Source organism: Pongo pygmaeus, chromosome 19 (genome assembly GCF_028885625.2).
Source record: "Pongo pygmaeus isolate AG05252 chromosome 19, NHGRI_mPonPyg2-v2.0_pri, whole genome shotgun sequence".
Taxonomy (NCBI): domain Eukaryota; kingdom Metazoa; phylum Chordata; class Mammalia; order Primates; family Hominidae; genus Pongo; species Pongo pygmaeus.
In genome coordinates this window covers 73390745-73410203 of record NC_072392.2, presented here as the reverse complement: position 1 = coordinate 73410203, position 19459 = coordinate 73390745, and the positions used below count along the sequence as shown (strand labels likewise).

Genomic DNA, 19459 nt, shown 5'->3' with positions numbered 1-19459 from the left:
ACAAACTACCCACATCCAACCTCCACCCTATGCCAGCCACCTCCACTGCCCACGGGCACCCTCCCCTGAGAGAGAGAAAACCACAGGCCCATACCTCCAATATACCGAGCCTAGCCTAAGCACAGCAGAAAAAGGGGTAGGGGGCTGGAGCACCTGCAACCAGCCCCATACCCCTGCCCACTGGAGCTGCTCTCACCCTCAGAAGGTGCCAGGATCCCTTCCCCAGCATCAGCGTCCCTGGCTGCCCACGCGTTACACCCCAGAGTCACACACCTAGAGAAAAAGGTGAGAGCTTTCTGAGCCACGAAGATGCGAGAAAGAACCAGAAGTCGGAAGGGTCAAATCTCAGCTCTGCCACTCTGGGTGACCTTACGCAAGTCACTTAACCTCTCTAAGCATCTGTTTACTCGCCTGTGAACTGCCTACCTCAACAACGAGCTGTGCGATTTCAGACAGGAAGTCCTGGAAAGCACCCAGACCAGAGCTTGGCACAGGGGAGGCCCGGGCAACTGGAGCCCTCCATCCCCACGCCTCTTGCCACCACCTTGGTGCCCCTCAGCAGTCGGCCTGCTTTCCCTTGCCTCACCCCACCCAGGGCAACATCTGTTGACAGGGCCGGGAGGGAGAATTAGCCATTTCCCAGGGTCTGCTTCCCTCAGACGGAGGAGAGGGATGTGGGGAAAGGGATATTCGGGGTGTGGGTGGAGGCCTGACCACAATCCATTCCCAAATTCCCTTCTTTCATTTCACAAACCAAAAAAGGGAAACCTTTGGATTTAGGGAGGGGAGAAGGGGAAGAGAAATAGACCGTTTCCTCCCGTATACTCAAGACAGAAGAGCAGGGGACCCCAAACCCAGCCGGGCCTGGCCCCAACCTCCCTTCCTCATTCACTCTCTCTGTTGTCCAGTCTCCCCCAAAACAATGGTTCCCAAGAAACAGAGGTCAGGTAGTCTCAGAGGGGCTGAGAGAAGGGGAAAAGGATTGGGGAGCTTAAAAGAAGGGGAGACTGGGGGTTTCCTAAGCATTCTAGACAGTGAATCATATGCAAATGACACCCAGAGCTCAAGCTCAACTTGGGCAGCAGGGACTCTAGCCCTGGCAGAAACAAAGCCCTGCCGCCTTTGGACCCCTATCCCACCAGGAGCTGGCCAAGCAAGGCAGAACAGAGTAGATTCAAAACTAGAACCATTTACAAACTTTCCAGGAAAACACACTCCCATACATACAAAGCCACAACCTCTCCCCTCCCCAGCGCCCCTCATATCTGCAGACAGGGGTTGGGGAGCAGCAATGACTACTCCCCGCTTTTTCAAGGGTCCCCTCTGGCCAAGGCTCTCACCCCTCTCCTCCCTGGCAAGCCTACAATCCGGCCACTCGGGTCCTCTGTTTCCTGTCTGTTCACCAGGGTCTGGGCTGCAGGAAGCCAAGTTAGCCCAGCCTCTTTTTTTTTATTTATTTATTTATTTTTTATTTGTTTTTGAGATGGAGTCTCACCCTGTCACCCAGGCTGGAGTGCAATGGTGCAATCTTGGCTCACTGCAACCTCAGCCTCCCGGGTTCAAGCGATTCTCCTGCCTCATCCTCCCGAGTAGCTGGGGTTACAGGCACCTGCCACCACGCCCAGCTAATTTTTGTATTTTTAGTAGAGACGGGGTTTCACCATGTTCGCCAGGCTGGTCTCAAACTCCTGATATTGTGATCTGCTCGCCTCGGCCTCCCAAAGTGCTGGGATTACAGGCATGAGCCACCATGCCCGGCCAGCCCAGCCTCATTTTAAAAGAGGCTACCCTAGGAGGGCTGGAAAAGGATCACCTGAGGGTGGCTGGGATAGCTGGAGGGTGCCTCTTCCCCACCAACCCCACAGAACCCCAGGCCAGCCTTGCTAGAGCTAGGACTGGTTTGAAAATCTGCCCTAGTCGGTGCAGGACATAAGCATGTCCTCTTGGGAGTCAGGGGAAGGAGGAAGCCTAGTGTCTCACTTCCGGGTGCTACCACTGCCCATTGCCTCAAGACACAGTGCCTTGTCCCAAAAGAATAGGTCCAATGTCTCCACAGCTTGTACTCCACTCAGCCCAGGGTTTTTCCCCAGCTACACAGAGCTGCAGGACCCCCACACACCATAATCTCACCAGTGACTGGATACCAGGCAGAAAGGGTGACTGGACAACCCAAGCTCGCGGCAGTCCAGGTTCTAGGAGGAGGAAGTGGGGGTCTCTGCTGGTCAGGGCTGTGCTCCCAACTCCTCCATCCCCAGATCCCCCGGGGGACATGCTCAGGACCTCTGAAGCCCAGGGTGTCTGAGAGGTCCACCTAGAACCAGAACTGAAGCCTCCCTACTCCAAGCAGCGAGTAGGTGAAAGGGCAGGGGGTAATTCAGGCCTCAAGAGAGGGACCAACCCACAGGGAAGGAAAAAAAAAATGGGAAGAGGAAGAGATGAGCCTACTGAGGCCGCAGCCAGACCACAGAAATGTGTGGACCATACACAGGCAGCTCTGTTGGGTGAGGGACCAAACGTGCACAGACAAAAAGGGACCCCCTAGCTTGGAAACCACCGACCTCACATCCAGCCTGGCACGGGGCTTTCCCCACCCTCACCTTGGCAGCTGTCCCCCTCACCACTACCTCCCCTCCATGCTACCAAGCAGGAAGCGCAGCTCTCTCACAATGAGGGGACAGCTGACAGCGATACAGGCAGGGCCAGGGTGGGGAGATAGGCTGCAGCAGCCCTCACCCCTCCCCTCAGCTCAGCCCAACCCTGCATATGCCATATTCTGAGTCCCAGGGAAAACTGCCAGCAGGACTAGATGGTACCAGCCCCCTCTCAGCATCCCACCCTGGGGACCCACGCTGCAGGGAATCCAGGAATACACCCCCCGCCCAAGTCCTGCCTCAGGATATCCTTTTGGCTCTGACCCCAGACCAGGCCTGAGTCAGACTGTGCCCTGCCCCATACCCCCGCTCCGACCCATTGACCCCCCCCAGCAACTTCCTACTCCACACCCGCCTACTCAGTTAGGGCTAGAACTAGGGGGAATCTCTTTCCCTCACCATCCCCAGCTGAACAGGGAAGCCCACAGGGGGGTAGGGATAATAGGTCACAGAGCCCCATGGCCTTCCCCTTAGAGAAGAGGGCCTGCCGGAAAAGGGAGAAGCAGGTGCAGGTTGTGTGTGCAGGGGAAGGCATAGTCTGCAGAGCCCCCACCTCCCCAGCCCCAAACACATGCAACCAGGGACGCTGCCCCACAGCCCCTTGACACTCCAGCCTGGAGTCCAGGAAGCCTCAGAAACTCCCTGGGGAAGGTGGTTTCCATCAGAACACAGGATGGGAGCAGGCTCCAGAACTGTATATGAGGACAGATAGGGAGCACAGAGGTTCCCTGAATGGGCATCTCTATGAGCGAGAGGAACCCCGGCCAGTGGGGACAAGGGCTGCAAAATCAGTCAGACTCACAAAGTCACAGCCACAGTCAGGCACAGCCAGATGCGGTCACAGTCTCCCCAGCACTCAGTCTGAGTAGGTGGCAGTGACTCCTCCCCACAGACAGAAGTCTGGGGGGTCCTGGAGAATCTGGGGCATCAGAGACCACACACACTCAGCCTGAAAGGACCCCCTAGTCAAGTCCCCCAAGTACCCCCCCAGCCTGGTGGGGAGGGGTAGCTCCTTCCCCACAAGAACCAGGGGTAGTGCCCACGGCAGACATCACCATGGCAACCAACAACAAACATCCCAGGAACCACAGTGGGACAGGAAGTGACAGCCACGTGACAGGAAGACATTTTTTTTCTTAGTGTTGGGGGGGTGATGAAGATTGTTTGCAGCCCCTGGGGAATCAGCTGTCCCCCAGGTTTCTCCTACCTGGAGCTGGAGGGAAGGGAGACCACTAGGAAGGGGGCCAACCCCCACCTTGCTCTGCACAATGGGTCACAGGACTGACAGGGCTCTCCCTCCCTGCCTGCCACTCATGGGTCCCCCCCTTAACCCCCCTCTTTTCCACTTCCTGCCGTGACTGGAGATCAGAGAACTCCCCACCGCAGCTTCCCCTTCTCAAGTCTCGATTCCTGGGCTGAAGGTTTCACTGTGGGGCGAGGGACAGAGGGAAGGAGGGCTGAGGACCTGCGGTAGGACCCAGGGGACAGAGGCTCTGGGGGGAGGGCCAGGATAAAACCACTCCAAGGTAGGTGTGTACACACAGACACACAGTGAGTGGGTCACGGTGACACTGCCTGCAGGGTACAGTGACACATGGAGACTGCCTGTCCTCAAGTAACTCTGTGGGGAGAGGGAACAGCCAGAGGACCCAGCCCCGGCGTGCCCCACTCTTGCCCTGTCCTGAGCCTCCAGGTTCATCTCCGGCATCTACTGGCCTCCAGGCAAGCAAGGTCCCAACTGTGCCTAGCCCCTGCCACCTCTCCCCTGCCACCTCTCCCCTGCCTTTTGTGCTGAGGAATCCCCCTCACTGCTCCAAGGTGCCCGCCCAGATGAGGGCACCTTGGCTGAAGGTGGGGGAATGGAACCTCCCTCCACCCCCCTCCCCTTCTCTGCAGATGTCCCAGACTATATTTAGCTCAAACCGGGCGGCCAGCCAGACCCAGACTCCCCACTGGCCCAGAGCTGAGCTCCCAGTTTTTAGGCAATTAAAACATTAACAGAGAACCACCCCCATCTACACACCCCCACACCCCCAGCCCTGCCAGGGCAGCACAGCTCTGAAAACTTGAAGGAGGGCAGCCCAGCTCTGCAGCCAGGGATGGGGGTGGGGCTCATCAGGCAGGACAGGGGCATCATCCATAAGATCAGGTTGACACTTGGAGTGGCGAAGGGGAAGTCTTTCCTTGTTCCGGCAGAAGGGAAAGGCATATCCAGCTGGGGGGGTGGAGTTGACTAGCTGCAGAAATTACACCTGTCATTCTGCAGCCCCCTCCCTAGCAAGCTCCAGTTATAGGGCTGGGGTTGGCAACAGGTGCGGGCCAGCCTGGCAGCAGCCTAATCCCCCCAACGGCTCCCCAGGCTGACAGTGGTGCCTGGAGGTCCAGCAGGGGCCCTTTGGGGCAGGATGTTAAGTAGAAGGAGATGTCACTGGCCAGAGGGGTGGACAGCCCATGGCCTTTCCATAAGAGCTGGCCCCTGGCCCTCATGATGTGTGCTGGAGGGTCTAGGGAAGCCAGGGAAAATGTAGTTCCATAGCACCTATTTCATTTCCCCATGATGCCAGGTGGGCGGGCTAGAGTGTGGGAGGTCTGTCTGCCTGCCTCTTCCTCCTCCTCCTCCTCTCCAAATTCCAGGAACAGGCAAGGGAGGCTCCAGTTGTGGGGAGAGAGGGAGAGCAAGCAGGCGGTCCCAGCTAGCGGGGAGTGAGGGGAGGGCGGGACTGGAGCGGGAGGCAAGATCCAGACGAAGCAAGAGACACCCACACCCGAGACACCCACACCCGAGCCAGACTGGGGACAGACACACCAACGCTGACACATTCTCACACTAGGCCAGGTCCCCACATGCTGCCCACCCTGCGGGGACACCCAGACACCCTCAGCCAATCCTGCCAATTCCGAGAATACTCCCTGGACACACACGGAGATCCAGGCCCTGCCCCCCACCGCGCATCCCCCCACAAACCGTGTGGGCTCCAGACAGCAGCCAGAGGGTGGAGAGGGGAGTAGAGGGAGGAAAGACAGCAGGCGTCAGAGAGAATGTTCAGCCAAAGCCCTGGGAGCCGGGGTATCAGTTGCCATACTCCTTTCCCGAAACCCAGTAAGTCAAGACAACCCTGGTCATCTTGCCAGGGGCCCTGCCAGCTTCCCACACTCCCAAAACTACCGACACAAGATGGGTGTGGGTACTGAGCAAGCAGAGATTACCCCGCTTATTTGTCGCAGGGACAGGATTACCATCCCCAGACGCCTATCACCCCAGATACCAGGCAGTGCTCCCAAATATTAATAGACCCCACAGAGGTCAAAACATACCTACCCCTCCAGCCTAGCCTAAGTCCTGTCCTGCCCATGCTTCCAAAAGGACGGGAAACTGGGCATTGGGGTTTGTATTTTGGGACAGGCCGCACCCTCACATCACACGCTTCTGAGGACCATCCCACCTGAGACTGGAGTCTGAGCAAGGAGTGGCCTGGGAGGAAAGGTCCCAGAGGGCAGAGTCAGCTTCCAAGACTAAATGGTTTAGGGGAAGGGGCACTCATTAGCTGGGGTCTGGGTGAATGTCCCCAAAACAGACCTGAGGGGCCACTCAGACAATGTCCTCTCCCCCATACTTAGACGGGGTGGCAGGAACCACGTCATGGCATGTGTGGGTGACTGTGCCCAGCGGGGGAGGCACATGGGCGATCAGGATGGGGCTGCCCACAGCTGGCTTCCTGCCAGGCTGCCTCAAGGTTGGGAGTAGAAAGGGGACTAAAAAGGTGTCCCAGGGTGGCAGCCGGGGCATTTAGGGTCAGACTGAAGGGATAGAGATTTAGGGGCTATAGGAAGGAGGAGGTGGCCAGGATTAAGCCATTTCAACCCCAGGATCTTCTCAGAACTGCCACTGCGTCTGTGCCACCGTCGCCAGTCTGATGGTGAAACCCCTGCAGTGACACCTCATATACACTCAATCACACCCTCAAAATCCTTGCAAATCCAAGATCCTCAGCTCCCAAGAGCCTACTCCAGTCTGACCCTCCTGACCTCTCTTTCAGGACACCACATGGTCCAGACTCCCAGGCAGTACTGATGTCCCAGCTCCCTCCAGCATACCATCTTTCACAGCCACAAACTCCCTGACTCCACAACCACCCCCTCTTATTCCTCCAGGAAGAAGCATCATACAACCAACTCCAAATATTTTTTCTCTTGTTCCTTCCCCCAGCCTCATCTCCACCCGCCCCCCCGCCCCCTCCAGGGGAAGCCCCAAGGCTCCAAGCCACCCCCACTCCAACCTGGGGCTTCCCCGGCACAGCCTCTTCATAGAGCCCTGTAGGAGAGTTTGGGGCCTGAGGTCCAATTTCCTAGGAAGACCTGGAAGGTCCTTGCAGAACCACTTCCCCCAAAACAATCTTGCCCTATGAAGACTGCAACCAGGGAAGGGTATAAGAGACATCCCAGAATGTCCTGGCCAGGAAACTGAGGAGGGGGAGTGTCAGGGGCAGAAGTGATCCTTGGGGTAAGCAGCAGGGGGTGGCGAGGTCGGGGGGTGTTCTCAGAAACAATCCTTTCCAAGAATATCTACATACACATATGTGCACACAGCCATCAGACAGAAGGCAACCTGGTTACAGAAGACAGAGCCAGAGGGGGCAGGAGGTACCCTTCCAGGCCATCACACTGGGCATCTGATCCAAGACAGGATGGAGGGTGCGGAAACATCTCCAAGGCTGGGGAGCTCTTCTGTCTGGTTTCCGGGTTAGTTGGTCCCCATCCCCACCCTAGCACACTGGAGGCCTGTCTTTCCTTTCGCAAGGAGCAGCCTGACAATAGGGCAGTGCCCAGAGAGGAGACGAGGGGACATAGCCAAGCTCATTTCCCAGCCGTCCCCCCAACCCCACAACAGGCTCACACACACACATCTGGCCAGCAGCTTCCAAGCCTCGTGGGTGGCACCAGGTCCCAGACACCCTCAGCAGAGCAAAGTCGACAAGTCAGTCTATTCCGTCTTCCCCTCACCCCAAAAAGTTCCCACACCCCATGGTGGCACAAGACCCAGGAACACCCCTACACACATACTGCATTGGCTCCCGCACCCAATTCTGACGGTTCCCCTAATTCCACGGGGGACACCAGCTGAACGGGCCCCGCCCCCGGCCGGCTCCCTCTGGTGGGAGTGGGCCCCCTGGCTGATTCTCCCCAAACCACAGGGCAGCTCAGATAACAGGAGGGAAAAAGAGAGGGGGCTAGTCCGTTGAGCATCCGATCTCTCCCCAAACAGGTTTGAATTCAAGTCTTTTTGTTTTGCTTGTTATTAAAGAGAAAAAGAACAGAAGTTCCCAGCGGCGGTTCTGCAACAGCTCGAGCGCGGGGGACACGCGCAGCAGACGGCCCCAGACGCCTCAAGGCTGCGCGCGAAGACACGGCGCAGGCAGACTCACAGACGGGGCTCCCCCACCCTGGACACGGCGGCAGCGAGATGGGAAGCCCAGGAAACCCCGGGTTCCCGTCGGAAGCCTCCTGGTACCCAGTCCCCTCCCGCAGCGCCAATCTGGGGCAGGACATGGGGCCCCGACGCCTGCAGGAACCAGGGGCTCCCCAAAATCCCCGGGGGAGGAATTACCTCGCAGCGGGGGACGCAACCCGTTCAGGGTGCCCGCGAGCACAGCGTCTGCCCTAACCCGGCGCCCTGGTGCTGCTCGGCATCAGGGTGCGGGGTCCCGGGAGAGGAGCCGTCCGGGGGGCCGCGGCTCAGGGGCGCGGGGCGACGGCAGCGGCCATAGCGAGTCACGTGCGGAGGCTGAAACTTTACCCGGAGCCCCAGACTGAAGGGGCGGAGGGTACGGAGCAGAGGTGGGGGGAGGCCCTGTCCCTCAGGCCCGCCCTGCCCGCCCACCGACCAATCACCAGTCAGGGGCGGATCTACAGGATCACGCCCGCCCCCGCCTCTCCTTAATAGACCCCGGGAAGGGCGAGTCTTAAAGGAGCCGCTCCTAGTTGAAGACTGGACCGTGGGAATCTGGGAGAATCCCTCCCTCAGACCCAGAACCGAAGATTCAGAGCAAGAAGGGGGTGAGGTTCTGCGGAAAGAATGAAAATAGCGCTCGGTGGAGAAGACCGCAGCGTGTGGTATCCTACACTCCTTTCCCCTCAACCACACACACACCCACACCTAAACCTGAGAAGTGAGGCGGCGGCATAATATGGAAGTGAGTGCGGTGACTCCTGCCCTAGCTGTCAAGCCCCTGAATCCTATAATTATAATCCTCTTCTAGGGACCAGCTGGAACTGAGAGCTGTGTGACCTTGACCAAGTCACTTCCCTTCCCTGGATCTTAATTATCTCAGCTGCAAGGGGAAAAAAAAAAAAAAAAAAAAAAAAGTCCAGGAGTAGATCTCCCGCAAGTATATCTCTTCTTTCCCCAAACACCTCTCCAGCTCCAGTAGGTCCTAGGAACTCTGGCTCAACCCAACCCTCCCAGCCCCCTTAAAGTACTTTCCTCCTCAAAGGGCAAGACTTTTGGATCTTCCAGTAGGGGCGCCCAGGAGCACCCTTTCGTGCTCAAAGACAACGACTCAAGCTTCTCTCTCTCGAACAAGTCTGGAGAAGCCAGGAAAGCTCTTGTTCATGTTCCAGCTGGACAGGATCTAAATCACCCTCCATCTGAGAGACCCCCAGTCCCCAATACAGTCATGACCCCCCTCCCAGCCTGCTTCTCTGTTTGGGAGGATCCTGTCCCCATCGCTAGCAGTCCACTGGCGGGCTTAGGGGGAAGCAGAATTGCTTAGAATACTCCCCTCTCGCCCTGTTCCCAGGCAGAGAAGTGGCCACAAGTGCCCCCACAGAACTTCCCACTGGAAGGGGAAGTGCTGCACTCCCAGGCCTCCAGCCCAGTGAGGAGAATCTCAGCGTGACCGGGTGGCAGAGCTCTCAGACCCACTGGTCCGACGGACCCCGCTTTACAGACGAGGAAAGAGAGTCCAAGAGCAGGCACTGGGTTTTGTGCACGGTCGCACCGGTTGCAGAGCCGGGTCTAGAACTGAAGTATCTGATTGTCCCTGACTTTAGCCCAAGAGCCATGGTAAGGTAGGACAAGCCAGGATGGCGGGACGCTTTGCTCTGAGGGCCGGCGCACGGGAAACTGCCCCAGCAGTGCTGGGCCGCGCTTCCCCAGGCCCCTTCCCGCCCGCTGGGCCGGAGCTGTCTCCCGCTCCCGTCTGGATTTCCGTCCGCCGGTGCGAACCTCCCGCCCAGCCCCTCCCGCCCTGTCCTGTCCAGATTCATCCGCAAACATGCGCTCAGCCGGCAGGAATGCGCCAATGGCTCCCAGATGTGGACGCCACCGCTTAACCCCTTACCCCCCAGCCGCGCTCCCCCAAGAGCCTTCCAGCCTGAGCCCCGCCAACAGCAGGGAGCTCTGCCCAGGTGAGAACCAGCCCAGGACTGGAGTCAGCGCCAGCCCACCCCCAGTGCCCACAGACACCTCCCAACCTAGATCCTACCGGTCTTCCTTCCTTGAGGCTGGAGGGGAAGGCTCATGGACACAAGAATGCAAGCATGCATGCACACAGCTACACTGCCTCCCAAGTGGGACGACCTTCAGGTACACCTGCCATCATAGGGTCAGGCATCCTGGTACAAATGCATTTCCACGTGCACATTCAGGGCAGGGATGTGTACATCCCCGACGCATGTATGCACATCCATGCATGAACAAGTACATCCAAACACATTTGTGCGCAGACAAGGGCATGAAGCAGAGGGTGGGGCACACTTCTGCACAGACACAGAAGTAGCCCCATGTGTGGATGAGGGAAAAATTCATACACACAAACCCACCCCCAGCAGGGGTCAGACACTCAAACAAGACCAGCACCCGTGTGTACAAACACATAGCATGCACATCTTTGGGGCATTTCCTTCCTGTCCAGGGCAACCAGTACCACCTGTCCAAGGCCCAAGCTTGACTGCAGAAGGCAGGAGAGGTCCCCAGGTGGGGGACCAGGAGTCTTCAATCTGCAGCAGCAGCTGAACTCCAGCTGTGTTGGGCTCATAACAGGGCTTCCACCACCCCCTCCCACCAGGGACCCTGATGCAGGAGGAAAGAAGGGTACCCAGGGAGCAGCAGGAAACTAGCAGAGAGAGAAAAGCCACAGGCTCGGGGCGCCTCACTCTTTAGGAAGGACACTCCTTGGGGCCTACTGTTTCCCTGCACACAGGAGATAGGCTGGGGGAGGAGTCTGAGCCCCATCCCTCTTCAAACTAGAGGAAGTGAAGGAAGAGAGTCTGGACAGGTACCAGGGCCAGTGGCAGTTCTCAGTAATCGAAAGAGATAAAATATAGCTCTGAGACACCCTAGGAGGGCCCACACTTCTAGTACAACAAGGCTGTCTTCTCACGGCCTGTGGAAACTCCTGAAAAACAGCATTAAGTGATAGTCCGAAGAGGATGAGAAGCAATTGGCCCTCCAAGACCATGGTGCAGGAGTTTGTTGGAACCAGCTCCAGCTGACTCCTCTTCCCCTCCCAAGCCTCCTAGCTCATCCCAACAGGAGCTCCTCCCACAAGTACCTTAATAGTCCCACTCCATTTGATTCTCACAGTCCTGAAGGGGCAGGCTCCTGTTGCCATTGTACAGATGAGAAAACTGGGGCTCAGAAAGAAAATTGCCTTCCCCAACGTCATACAGCTTGTCAATGGCAGGGCTGAGATTCAAATCCAGGCCAGGTATGTGGCTCACACCTTTAATTCTAGCACTTTGGGAGGCCAAGATGGGACTCCAGGAGTTGCTTGACTCCAGGAGTTCAAGACCTGTCTGGGCAACATAGCAAGACCCTGTCTCTTTTTTGTTAAAATAAATAAATATATATATGTGTGTGTGTGTATATATATGTATATATATATATAATCCAATCAATGTTCCCTCCTCAACTCTCTCCTCCCTTACTTACTCCAAATCAAACATGTATCACTCCACTCTGTGCCCTGCTACCTCTTCCTTCACCCCTTAGTGGATCACAAGGGAGAAGCGCCATCCTTGCCTGGCTCTGCAGGTTTATGGGTAGGGCCAGGACATGCCAGAGAGAGATCAGAGAAGACACTGGGGGCTGCACACATAGCCCTCCACCCCCACCACAAGCATGGTGCCCACCTGCCTAGCAGGCATGGCTGGGTGACTCAGCTGCATCCGGGGGAGATGCCAGGGCAGTGACTCACCTACCGAGAAGAGCTGAGCCTGGCACCTTGCCAGCCCCAGGACAGAAGTGACTTAGTCACCACCAAGACTGTGATGCCCAGCAGGCACGGCCCAAGGATTGGAGACAGGGGCAGACTGTCCCTCCATGGTTACATGCGCCCCCTGGCGAAGAATGGGCCTCAGCATTCTGGGGCCAGCAATGTCTGTGCCAGCTCCTGCCCCCTCACCACTGCCCACCCCCACCACACCAGGCCCCGCTCCAGTGCCAACAAGTTTTGTGAGACCCCTGGGCTGCCCTGCCCCCACTGCAGCCTGCCCATCACTCACCACCCACTCTCCCACCTGCCCCACCTCCTCATGCCACCCAAGTTGTACCCAGGCTGTGAGTCTCCTTTAACATGTCCTGGCAGCACTCCCTGCCCCCACAGCCCCTCTCACCCTCTCCCCCCATACACACATGCACTCATACACACTTCTGCCAGCCTTGCTTCTGCCAGCAGCTGCTGAAGTTGTTGAGCAGGAGGGAAATTGGGAGGGTGGGGTGCAGGGATTGAGTTACCAGAGCTGATGGGGTGGGCTGTCACCCAATCCCTTCCCCAGCTAGTCCCCACCCCCACCCCACCCCTCTACCCGCCGTATCCCTCACCCACCTGCCTCCCTCCCTACCTCTGGCTGGCAGCCTACTGCCCTTTAAGCCCCTCCACCCAAACTAGAAAATAAGTGTTCAAGAGTATTTGTCATGCTAAGACCAGCCCAGTATATGAGAGAGAGAGAATGAGACAGAGACGAACAGAAAGAATAATTCCTGTGCTCAGTGCTCTGGCTACAACCACTAAATATGCGTATGTTGAGCCAGAAGGGGACTGAGCAACTCCACAAGTCTCAGAAGAGTTGGTGGGGCCCAAGGGGAGGTGACAGGCTAAACAGCCTCAATCCATTTGCACTATTGATTTCTCACACACTGCAGTAGGCCTGATGGGGGGGCATGATAAATCAGACCCCAAGAGACACAGAAACTGAGTGGAGAGAAGGGAAGGGGCTCCTGCACCACAACTGGTGGTGCACCATGACTTGCTTGGTGTGTTGGGGGTGGGCAGCAGAGGAATAGGAGATGTTGAGTGGCATTAGGCAGGGTAGGGGAGAGGGTGTTGGATTAAGGCCTGTCTGGAACACCTCCTTCCAGGTGGGTCTGAACTAATTTGGACAAAGAAGGTGGGAGACAGATGTACCACGTGTGGCTACACAGGCAGGGCCTTGAACAACCCCAGGGGGTGCCATTCACATCATAGTCTATGGAATGGTTCCCCTTGCAGCTGTGCAACATGGTGGCCCGTGGGGAGAGCCTGAGGCAGAAGACAGAAAGCAGACTGAATTCTGAGGGACCACAATTCTCCATTGAGTTTTCTCCCTATACACACCCCAACTTGCCCCAACTTTCCCTGCCTCCAGGCCTCAGAGGGGGCCTCCTTCTGACTAGCGATCAGAAGCCAGTGGTAATCTCCCCACTCCTCAGCCCTGCTCCCTTCTTTTGTTGGGGAGATTGGCAAACAACCACCAAGACCCACAGGTCCTGGGCAGGGCAGGAGGAGGGCTCACAAAAGGCTCTGGGGAGTCTAGATGTCCCTTCTGTAAGGTGTCTCCTAGCCCCACAGCTCACCAGCCTGTGAGCCTGCTGGAGCCTGTCCAGCACCTCCATTCACACCAGTGGCCACAGGCCACCCAAACAAACCCAACTCTGACCTCCTTCCAGCCTGGACACAGACTCTCTCCACATGGAGACTTATAAACAAACCAAGCTGGGATTTTCAGAGACCCTGCACAAACAAGCAGACGGGAAAATGGACCAGGTGTGCCTGGCTCGTGGTCCTCCTTGCTGCAGTAGGGGAGGGAAGCACATTGAGGTGTGGTGAGGAACCATGACAACAGAAAAATGGTGCAAAGGGAGGGCCTGGGTTCAGGTCTCAACACAGCCAATGACTGATTGAGTGTTCTCTCTAGGCCTCAGTTTCCTTCTCTGCAAGCGGAAGGGATTGCCTAGGTAGCCTCTAAAACCCCTTCCAGCTCTGAGTCCAGCTGAATAAAGAAAACCCTGAAGGGTGCCAGGACTCTTCCACCCAGTCCAGCCTGGCCCATCTACCTGGGTCAGGCCCCTCTGGGTAAGATCCTGCCCCTGCTCCCCATGCCTCCTTGCTCTGTCTTCTGCTCCTCTGGCCCTTCCTCACTCCTCTGCCTGCCTGCTTACCCTCACCTTGGCCAGCCCCTCTGCCTGCCCCGTGCTTTTCTGCACGTCCCTCCTGCCAGGGGACTGACCAACTAAAAATAGTCCCTGCAGCCTTTCTCGCCCACAGCTGCCCAAAGAGCAGGAAATGAGGGGGGCAGGGAGGCCCATGCCCTGCCTTACCCCCACTAACTCCCAGGTCAGAATCATGTCCAGCACTCCAGCCTGGGGCTAGTGCCAACTTGGCCATCCTGGGGGCATCCCACACCCCTTCCCTAGGGGGAGGCCTGCCCATAAGTGCCTGCAATCACAGAGCTGCCCCTACCCTGCGGGAGGAGGAGAAAGGAGGCAAGCGGTCTAGAGGGAAACCTTCCCAATTTCTGACAAATCAGTGCCAACCACATTGTGGGCACCCAGAGAGCAGGGCCTGGCTCCACTGACTGGTCTTTTGAGGGCAGAAGGAATTGTCTTGGGGAAGTTTGTGATAGTCTCCTTCATCCTGGCCCAACTGGAGGGAAGACAAAATAGTACCCCAGCCTCAATTATGTTAGTCCCTTGCTCCCCAAAACCAGGGATTTCGACAGCCACCCCCAGATATCATGGGGAAAAAAGCTAAAAAATGAGAGCAGGAGATGTAGGCTTCTGTAAAGACAGAAGCCTGGAGGCAAGAATAGGCCATGCCTGCCAGGCTGGGCATGTGCTGCCCCCAAGCTGAGTCAGAGGCTAGGAGGGAGAAGCTGGGGTGCTACAGTGCCAGAGGCTACTGTGCCCCCACCCCTGTCCCACCTGGGATTCCTGACACCTCCCAGCCCTAGGGGAAGGCCCTCCCCACACGGGAGGAAGGAAACCAGCTAAGCGACTCTCTGGAGCCCTGCAGGGGAGCCCTGCACCACAGGCAGGCGGGAAACCCAGGAGTCCTGGCGCCCAGCCCAGAGAGAGTGAAATACTTTGGAGGGGAGGAAACAATCCAGATTGAGGCAGACATGTGGCACCCCCAGAAGCTCCCAGATGTGACCCACAAGGAGGTACTGGCCAAAGGGGCTAGATGAGGCAAAGTGAACACATTTCTGAACAAGAAGAGAGAAGAAAGCGGGGCTATGGGAATGGGGTGGCGGGGGTCAGCCTGGCTCATCGCTGTCCTTTCCTCCTTGTCAGAGTCAGAGACACTGACATTAAGGTCATCAAATATCAACCAGGTCCTGAGGACCTTGGTGTGTTTCCTGCTCTCCTAGTCTCCAGACCCCAGCCTGTTCATTCCTGAGCTTCCTCTGGCACCCCTTCCTTGGGGCCAAGCCAAGTAAGAAATCAGCAGGCCCAAGGTGGTGCTTGGGAGGCCGGGGCAGTGCCAGGGGCAGTCCTCATACCATCCTCCCACTGGCTTCCCTCCCGCCTGCTCTTAGCCGCCACACATATCTCAGCTGTCGAATCCGATTAGGGCTCCTGCCCAGTGAGCCGGACAAGGAGGCCACTGGGCAGGGGAGAGAGAGACAAGGACGCCAAGCAGGGATGGCAGAAGGAAGGTGGAGACATGGCTCAGGGGAGCAAGTATGGGGCCCCAGAGGAAGAAATGCCTGGTGGAGAGATCTGTACTCTGTGACCACAGGTGCTCTGGTAACAGTTACAACCTGCATTAGCGGAATTCTGCAGTAACCGAGGCAATAGCCCTGCCTAGTTCCTCCATCCCCCAGATGGGCAAAGGATGGGGGAAGAAAACTAAAGGCAGAGAGATTGACCTAGATTTAGGAAGAGGATTCCATCCTAGATCCCCCCAGCCATTACTACCGTTTGCAGTGAGCTTTATGATACATTATCTGTGTGGTTTTAGTGGCAATGTCCCTGCTTGCTACTGATAGCCATTTTTACAAATGGAGAAACTGAGGCTTAGCGAAGGGGAAGACCTATATAAACACACATAGTTAAGTAACCAGGCTAAGTCTCCAGTTCAGGCCTCTGATTCCCAGTCCGCTGCTCACAGTCAGAATCTCTACTTTCCTTGTTGGATCAAGACCAGAACGAAGTCTGAAGCCACTCCATTATCCACCCTGTCCTCCAAAACCAACCTTTAGGGGACCCGGGGAGCCATGGAAGAATGCAGAGCACACCCCACACCTAGACAGAGCTACCAGATGGGGACATGCCACCCACTCCTATTATACATTGAGAGCTAGAGGAGTTCCCTCAGTGTGACCAGTCTCTTCTATCACCCCCCTCCCCAGTCTACTACCCCCAGAAGCAAGACACACACTCACACATGGTAACTCAAAGTGTACACCCTTCCTGTAAACCCACCAAACCAGAATGACATGCCCTAGATCTTCAGAGAGCAGGGCCTTTCTGCCCACCACAGGAGAGAAAAATAAGCCACTGTAAACAGTAGGTGCCATCTAGCCCTCTCCCAGAGAGCCTGTAGTGGGGCAGAAGCTTGGGGACCTTGTAGCTCTAGAGAAACACCAGGAGCCTGAGATTCTGAAAGCCAAGGAGCTCAGGGAGCTGGCAAGGCTGGGTGACCTCCTCAATCTGGTCCACACCCCCTTCCCTAGCCATCTGGACTGAGCCTGTTCTGGCCTGGGCCACACTCTGGTATCCCTCCCCTTCAATGCATGCAGCCACCTCTATCCAAAGCTTCTAGATCTTACAATCACATTGTCCCTACACACACACACACACACACACAGGGGTGGGGTGGGGGCTTCTGCAGCAGGTGTTGAGATGTTGACAGGGATGGGGGCTCTAAGCTGAAAGAACTTTCCTAGAAGAAAAGCTCACCAAAATGCTCACAACCTCCACTACCCTCTAGCAAAGCCTTTAGCCACCCAAGTGTGAGATGAACCTGGAAGGGGACATTAGTTCCCCTACAAGGTGTGTAGGGAGTAGGGGCAAAGTCCTGAGCTCTTTGGGTGAGGAAGCAAGAAAGAAATCCCTCGGGAAAGCTCAGGTCCCTCTCTGGCTCTCTCCTCTCTCTGTTACCTCAGCACTTGCCAATTCTCCAGTCTAGGTGAGGTGGGGGAAGGGGTATTAGGCAATACTGCAAAGGAGGGTGCAAGGGCGTGGGGCCTGGGCAGACCTTCCCCCTACTCCCCACTCTTAGCTAGAGAATGGGAACTGCCTCAGAAGAAATGCAGGAAGGGTGTTGGAGGGTGCAGAGGGCTCTAAGCTTTCAGACACCCCACTGTTCCCAGGCTCCCACCTCCCAGGACTACAGTGAGCGACGGGAGAGGAGGGATGGGGAAAGCCAGAACTGGCGAGAAGGAAACGGCTAGATCAGAAGCAGAGGCCGGGGTCAAAGGCGGCCAAAGAATTGGGAAGGGGTGTGCATGGTCCTACCTGCTCAGGTGTGTGCTGGCAGGGGGGCGATGGGGTTCCCAGGAGAACCGGGGAAGCCCTCTCAGCTCGATTTAGGATTCCCCCCTGCTTCTGGGTTAGGCTGCTGCAAGAGGCACGGGTTCCCGTTGGGTCCTAAAGCCCACTCGCCAAGCAGAAGGCTCTCCCCGCCCTCTTCCACCAGCCCCGACTGGGTCAGCGGGCGCAGAGAGGAGGACTAATGGGGGAGAAATAACCCACTGGAAGAAAGATGGGCGTCTGGTCATCGGCTGGGGACAGGAAGAGTTCCCTGTCTCAAATACACAGCATATGGATAACTCGAGGATAGGATGACCTGAAACAGGAGAAAATGGACATTTCTTCCTGCCTGCCCTGAGCAGATGGATTTAGGTTTTGGTGCTGGAGGTGGGGTTAAGATCGCTTTCCCTGCCACTCCTGCTAAGGCATTCAGCTAGAGATTTTGGAAAGGGAGCATTCATTTTGGTTGGGCGCTCACTTCTGTCCTCTTCCTCATGGACTGCAAGACTCCCTTCATCCCTCCCAATTATTCCCAAGTGCCTAGGAGGCCATCGAGGGTGAAAAAAGATTTTCAGCATGTAAAAAGTGCAGGCTCACTTAGATGGCAGCTGGAAACAGGGGAAACATGTAAGACCAATGCATGTGTATCTGGGAACGTGTGGGGTCTGCAAATATACATATATAGGCAAGAGTATAAACAGGTGGGGTTAGGGAAGGAGAAAAAAACAAAAAAGAACTTTGGGTTACATCTATTACTGGAAATGGTAATTGTCAGTGGAAGAACCGGATGTAGAACCTAGAGGTCAACTGGTGCCCCTACCCAGCCCTCAGTGATGTCCCGAATCTTTATGACCAGAATAAACAAGTTAAAGAGAGAATATTTTCCTAGATACCATTTAGGATAAATATAGGGGCAGAGGGACCTCAATACAACAGATCAACTTCAAGGTCACTGATTCAGTTTAGTATAGCCAGTCTTCTCAGTAGCTCAAAAGGGAGAATTCAGGTTTGGTGGGCTAGATGGGCAAGAGAAAGCTGGATAAGAATTCTGAAGTTGTGGATTGAGAACATTTTGCAAGGAGAGTTGCACATATCTCTAGCAGCAGAGCAGGGAAAACGTCATGAGGGGAAGGGCCAGAGGAAGTCAGGGACAGACTTGAGGGGAGAGGGCATGGCCTCTCCCTAGAAGGGGAGAAGACACCAGCAATGCCTCCACCTCTTTCTGTCTTGCAGGAAGAACTGAGTAAAGGAGCTGGACTAAGGATGGAAGGCCCCAGGGTGGAGTCCATGGGGTGAGTTTAGGTCAAACCTTTCACCCTAATGTGCCTCAGTTCTCTCCCAGCTGTTAAACAGGGCTCTTCGTTCTTCCCAGGCAGTTAATGAGTGTTTACAAAAGGGTTTGGAGATCCTCAGATCTCAGCTGGGCCACCACTACAGTTATAAAGTTCAATAAGAGCTGAGTGTTATTTGGGGAGGAGAGGAGTAGGGGAAGAAGCAAACAGACTACTCTCTTATAAACTAAGGATAAAACTAAGCTCAGAGAGCACAAGGCTAGCTGCCACAGGATATCCTTGTGCCCATGGATGGAGGTCACCCCACCCCCATCAACCACCACCAAAGGCTGGCCTCCAGCTAGCTGTAGGCAGAACCCAGACTAGCAGCTGGTCTTCATTAACTCCAGCTTTTTCACCCCCCACTGTGAACCCACAGCTTCTACAGGCCTAGGCTAGAGGGGGCTGCCCTAGCCCGACCTTGCAGCTGACACTGGGGTGGGGGGCACTGCACCAAAGGCCAAGTTACCAGCTGAAAAGAAAGTTGAAGCAGGAGTCCTTTTTCCCATTGGGAGCAAGAAGAAAGCAGTGTGGGGGTGAGAGGGTGGAGGTGGGGGAATTTAGGGCAAACAGCAGGCAGTGAAGTCAGCTGGATTGAGGCCCAGAAACCCCCACACCCTGGGGCCAAGTCTTACTCTAGCTTTGCTTTCAGCTTAAGTCTTGGCGAGGCCCCAAACTAGGGAAGGCCCTGGTTGCCCCTTTCCGCCGCCCTACCCCCACCCTTATTAAATACACATTTTATC

The 19459-nt window shown here is 56.2% G+C and overlaps 2 protein-coding genes across 6 annotated transcripts in view; one reads left to right on the top strand and one right to left on the bottom strand.

Moving 5' to 3' along the window:
• Nucleotides 1-17488, bottom strand: part of RARA (retinoic acid receptor alpha) — a 48596-nt gene extending 31108 nt beyond the window's left edge. Inside the window, exon 1 of one of the 4 annotated variants that reach the window (XM_054457896.2) lies at nucleotides 17371-17488. The gene's annotated coding sequence lies outside the window, so the exon portion shown is untranslated. Of the gene's footprint in view, nucleotides 1-8256; nucleotides 8481-17370 lie in introns of those variants that run through there. The other 3 variants (XM_063656827.1, XM_054457895.2, XM_063656826.1) reach the window with 3 other exon arrangements.
• Nucleotides 4190-11501, top strand: LOC134738743 (uncharacterized). Of its 2 annotated transcripts, none has more exons than XM_063656830.1 (2): nucleotides 4190-4373; nucleotides 7954-11501. In XM_063656830.1, the coding sequence occupies exons 1-2, from the start codon at nucleotides 4246-4248 to the stop codon at nucleotides 8414-8416; spliced, it is 591 nt and encodes a 196-aa protein (XP_063512900.1). In that variant the 5' UTR covers nucleotides 4190-4245; the 3' UTR covers nucleotides 8417-11501. The 2 variants fall into 2 exon arrangements, with proteins under 2 accessions (XP_063512900.1, XP_063512899.1); XM_063656829.1 differs by having other exon boundaries at nucleotides 4190-4382.
• Nucleotides 17489-19459: the final 1971 nt, after the last annotated feature.

Excerpts from the sequence above, each read along its gene's own strand:
- LOC134738743 (XM_063656829.1), top strand. The coding sequence starts at position 4,246 with ATGGAGACTGCCTGTCCTCAAGTAACTCTGTGGGGAGAGGGAACAGCC. Across the intron at positions 4,383-7,953 it reads CTGGCCTCCAGGCAAGCAAG|AGAAAAAGAACAGAAGTTCC; the intron begins GTCCCAACTGTG and ends TTGTTATTAAAG.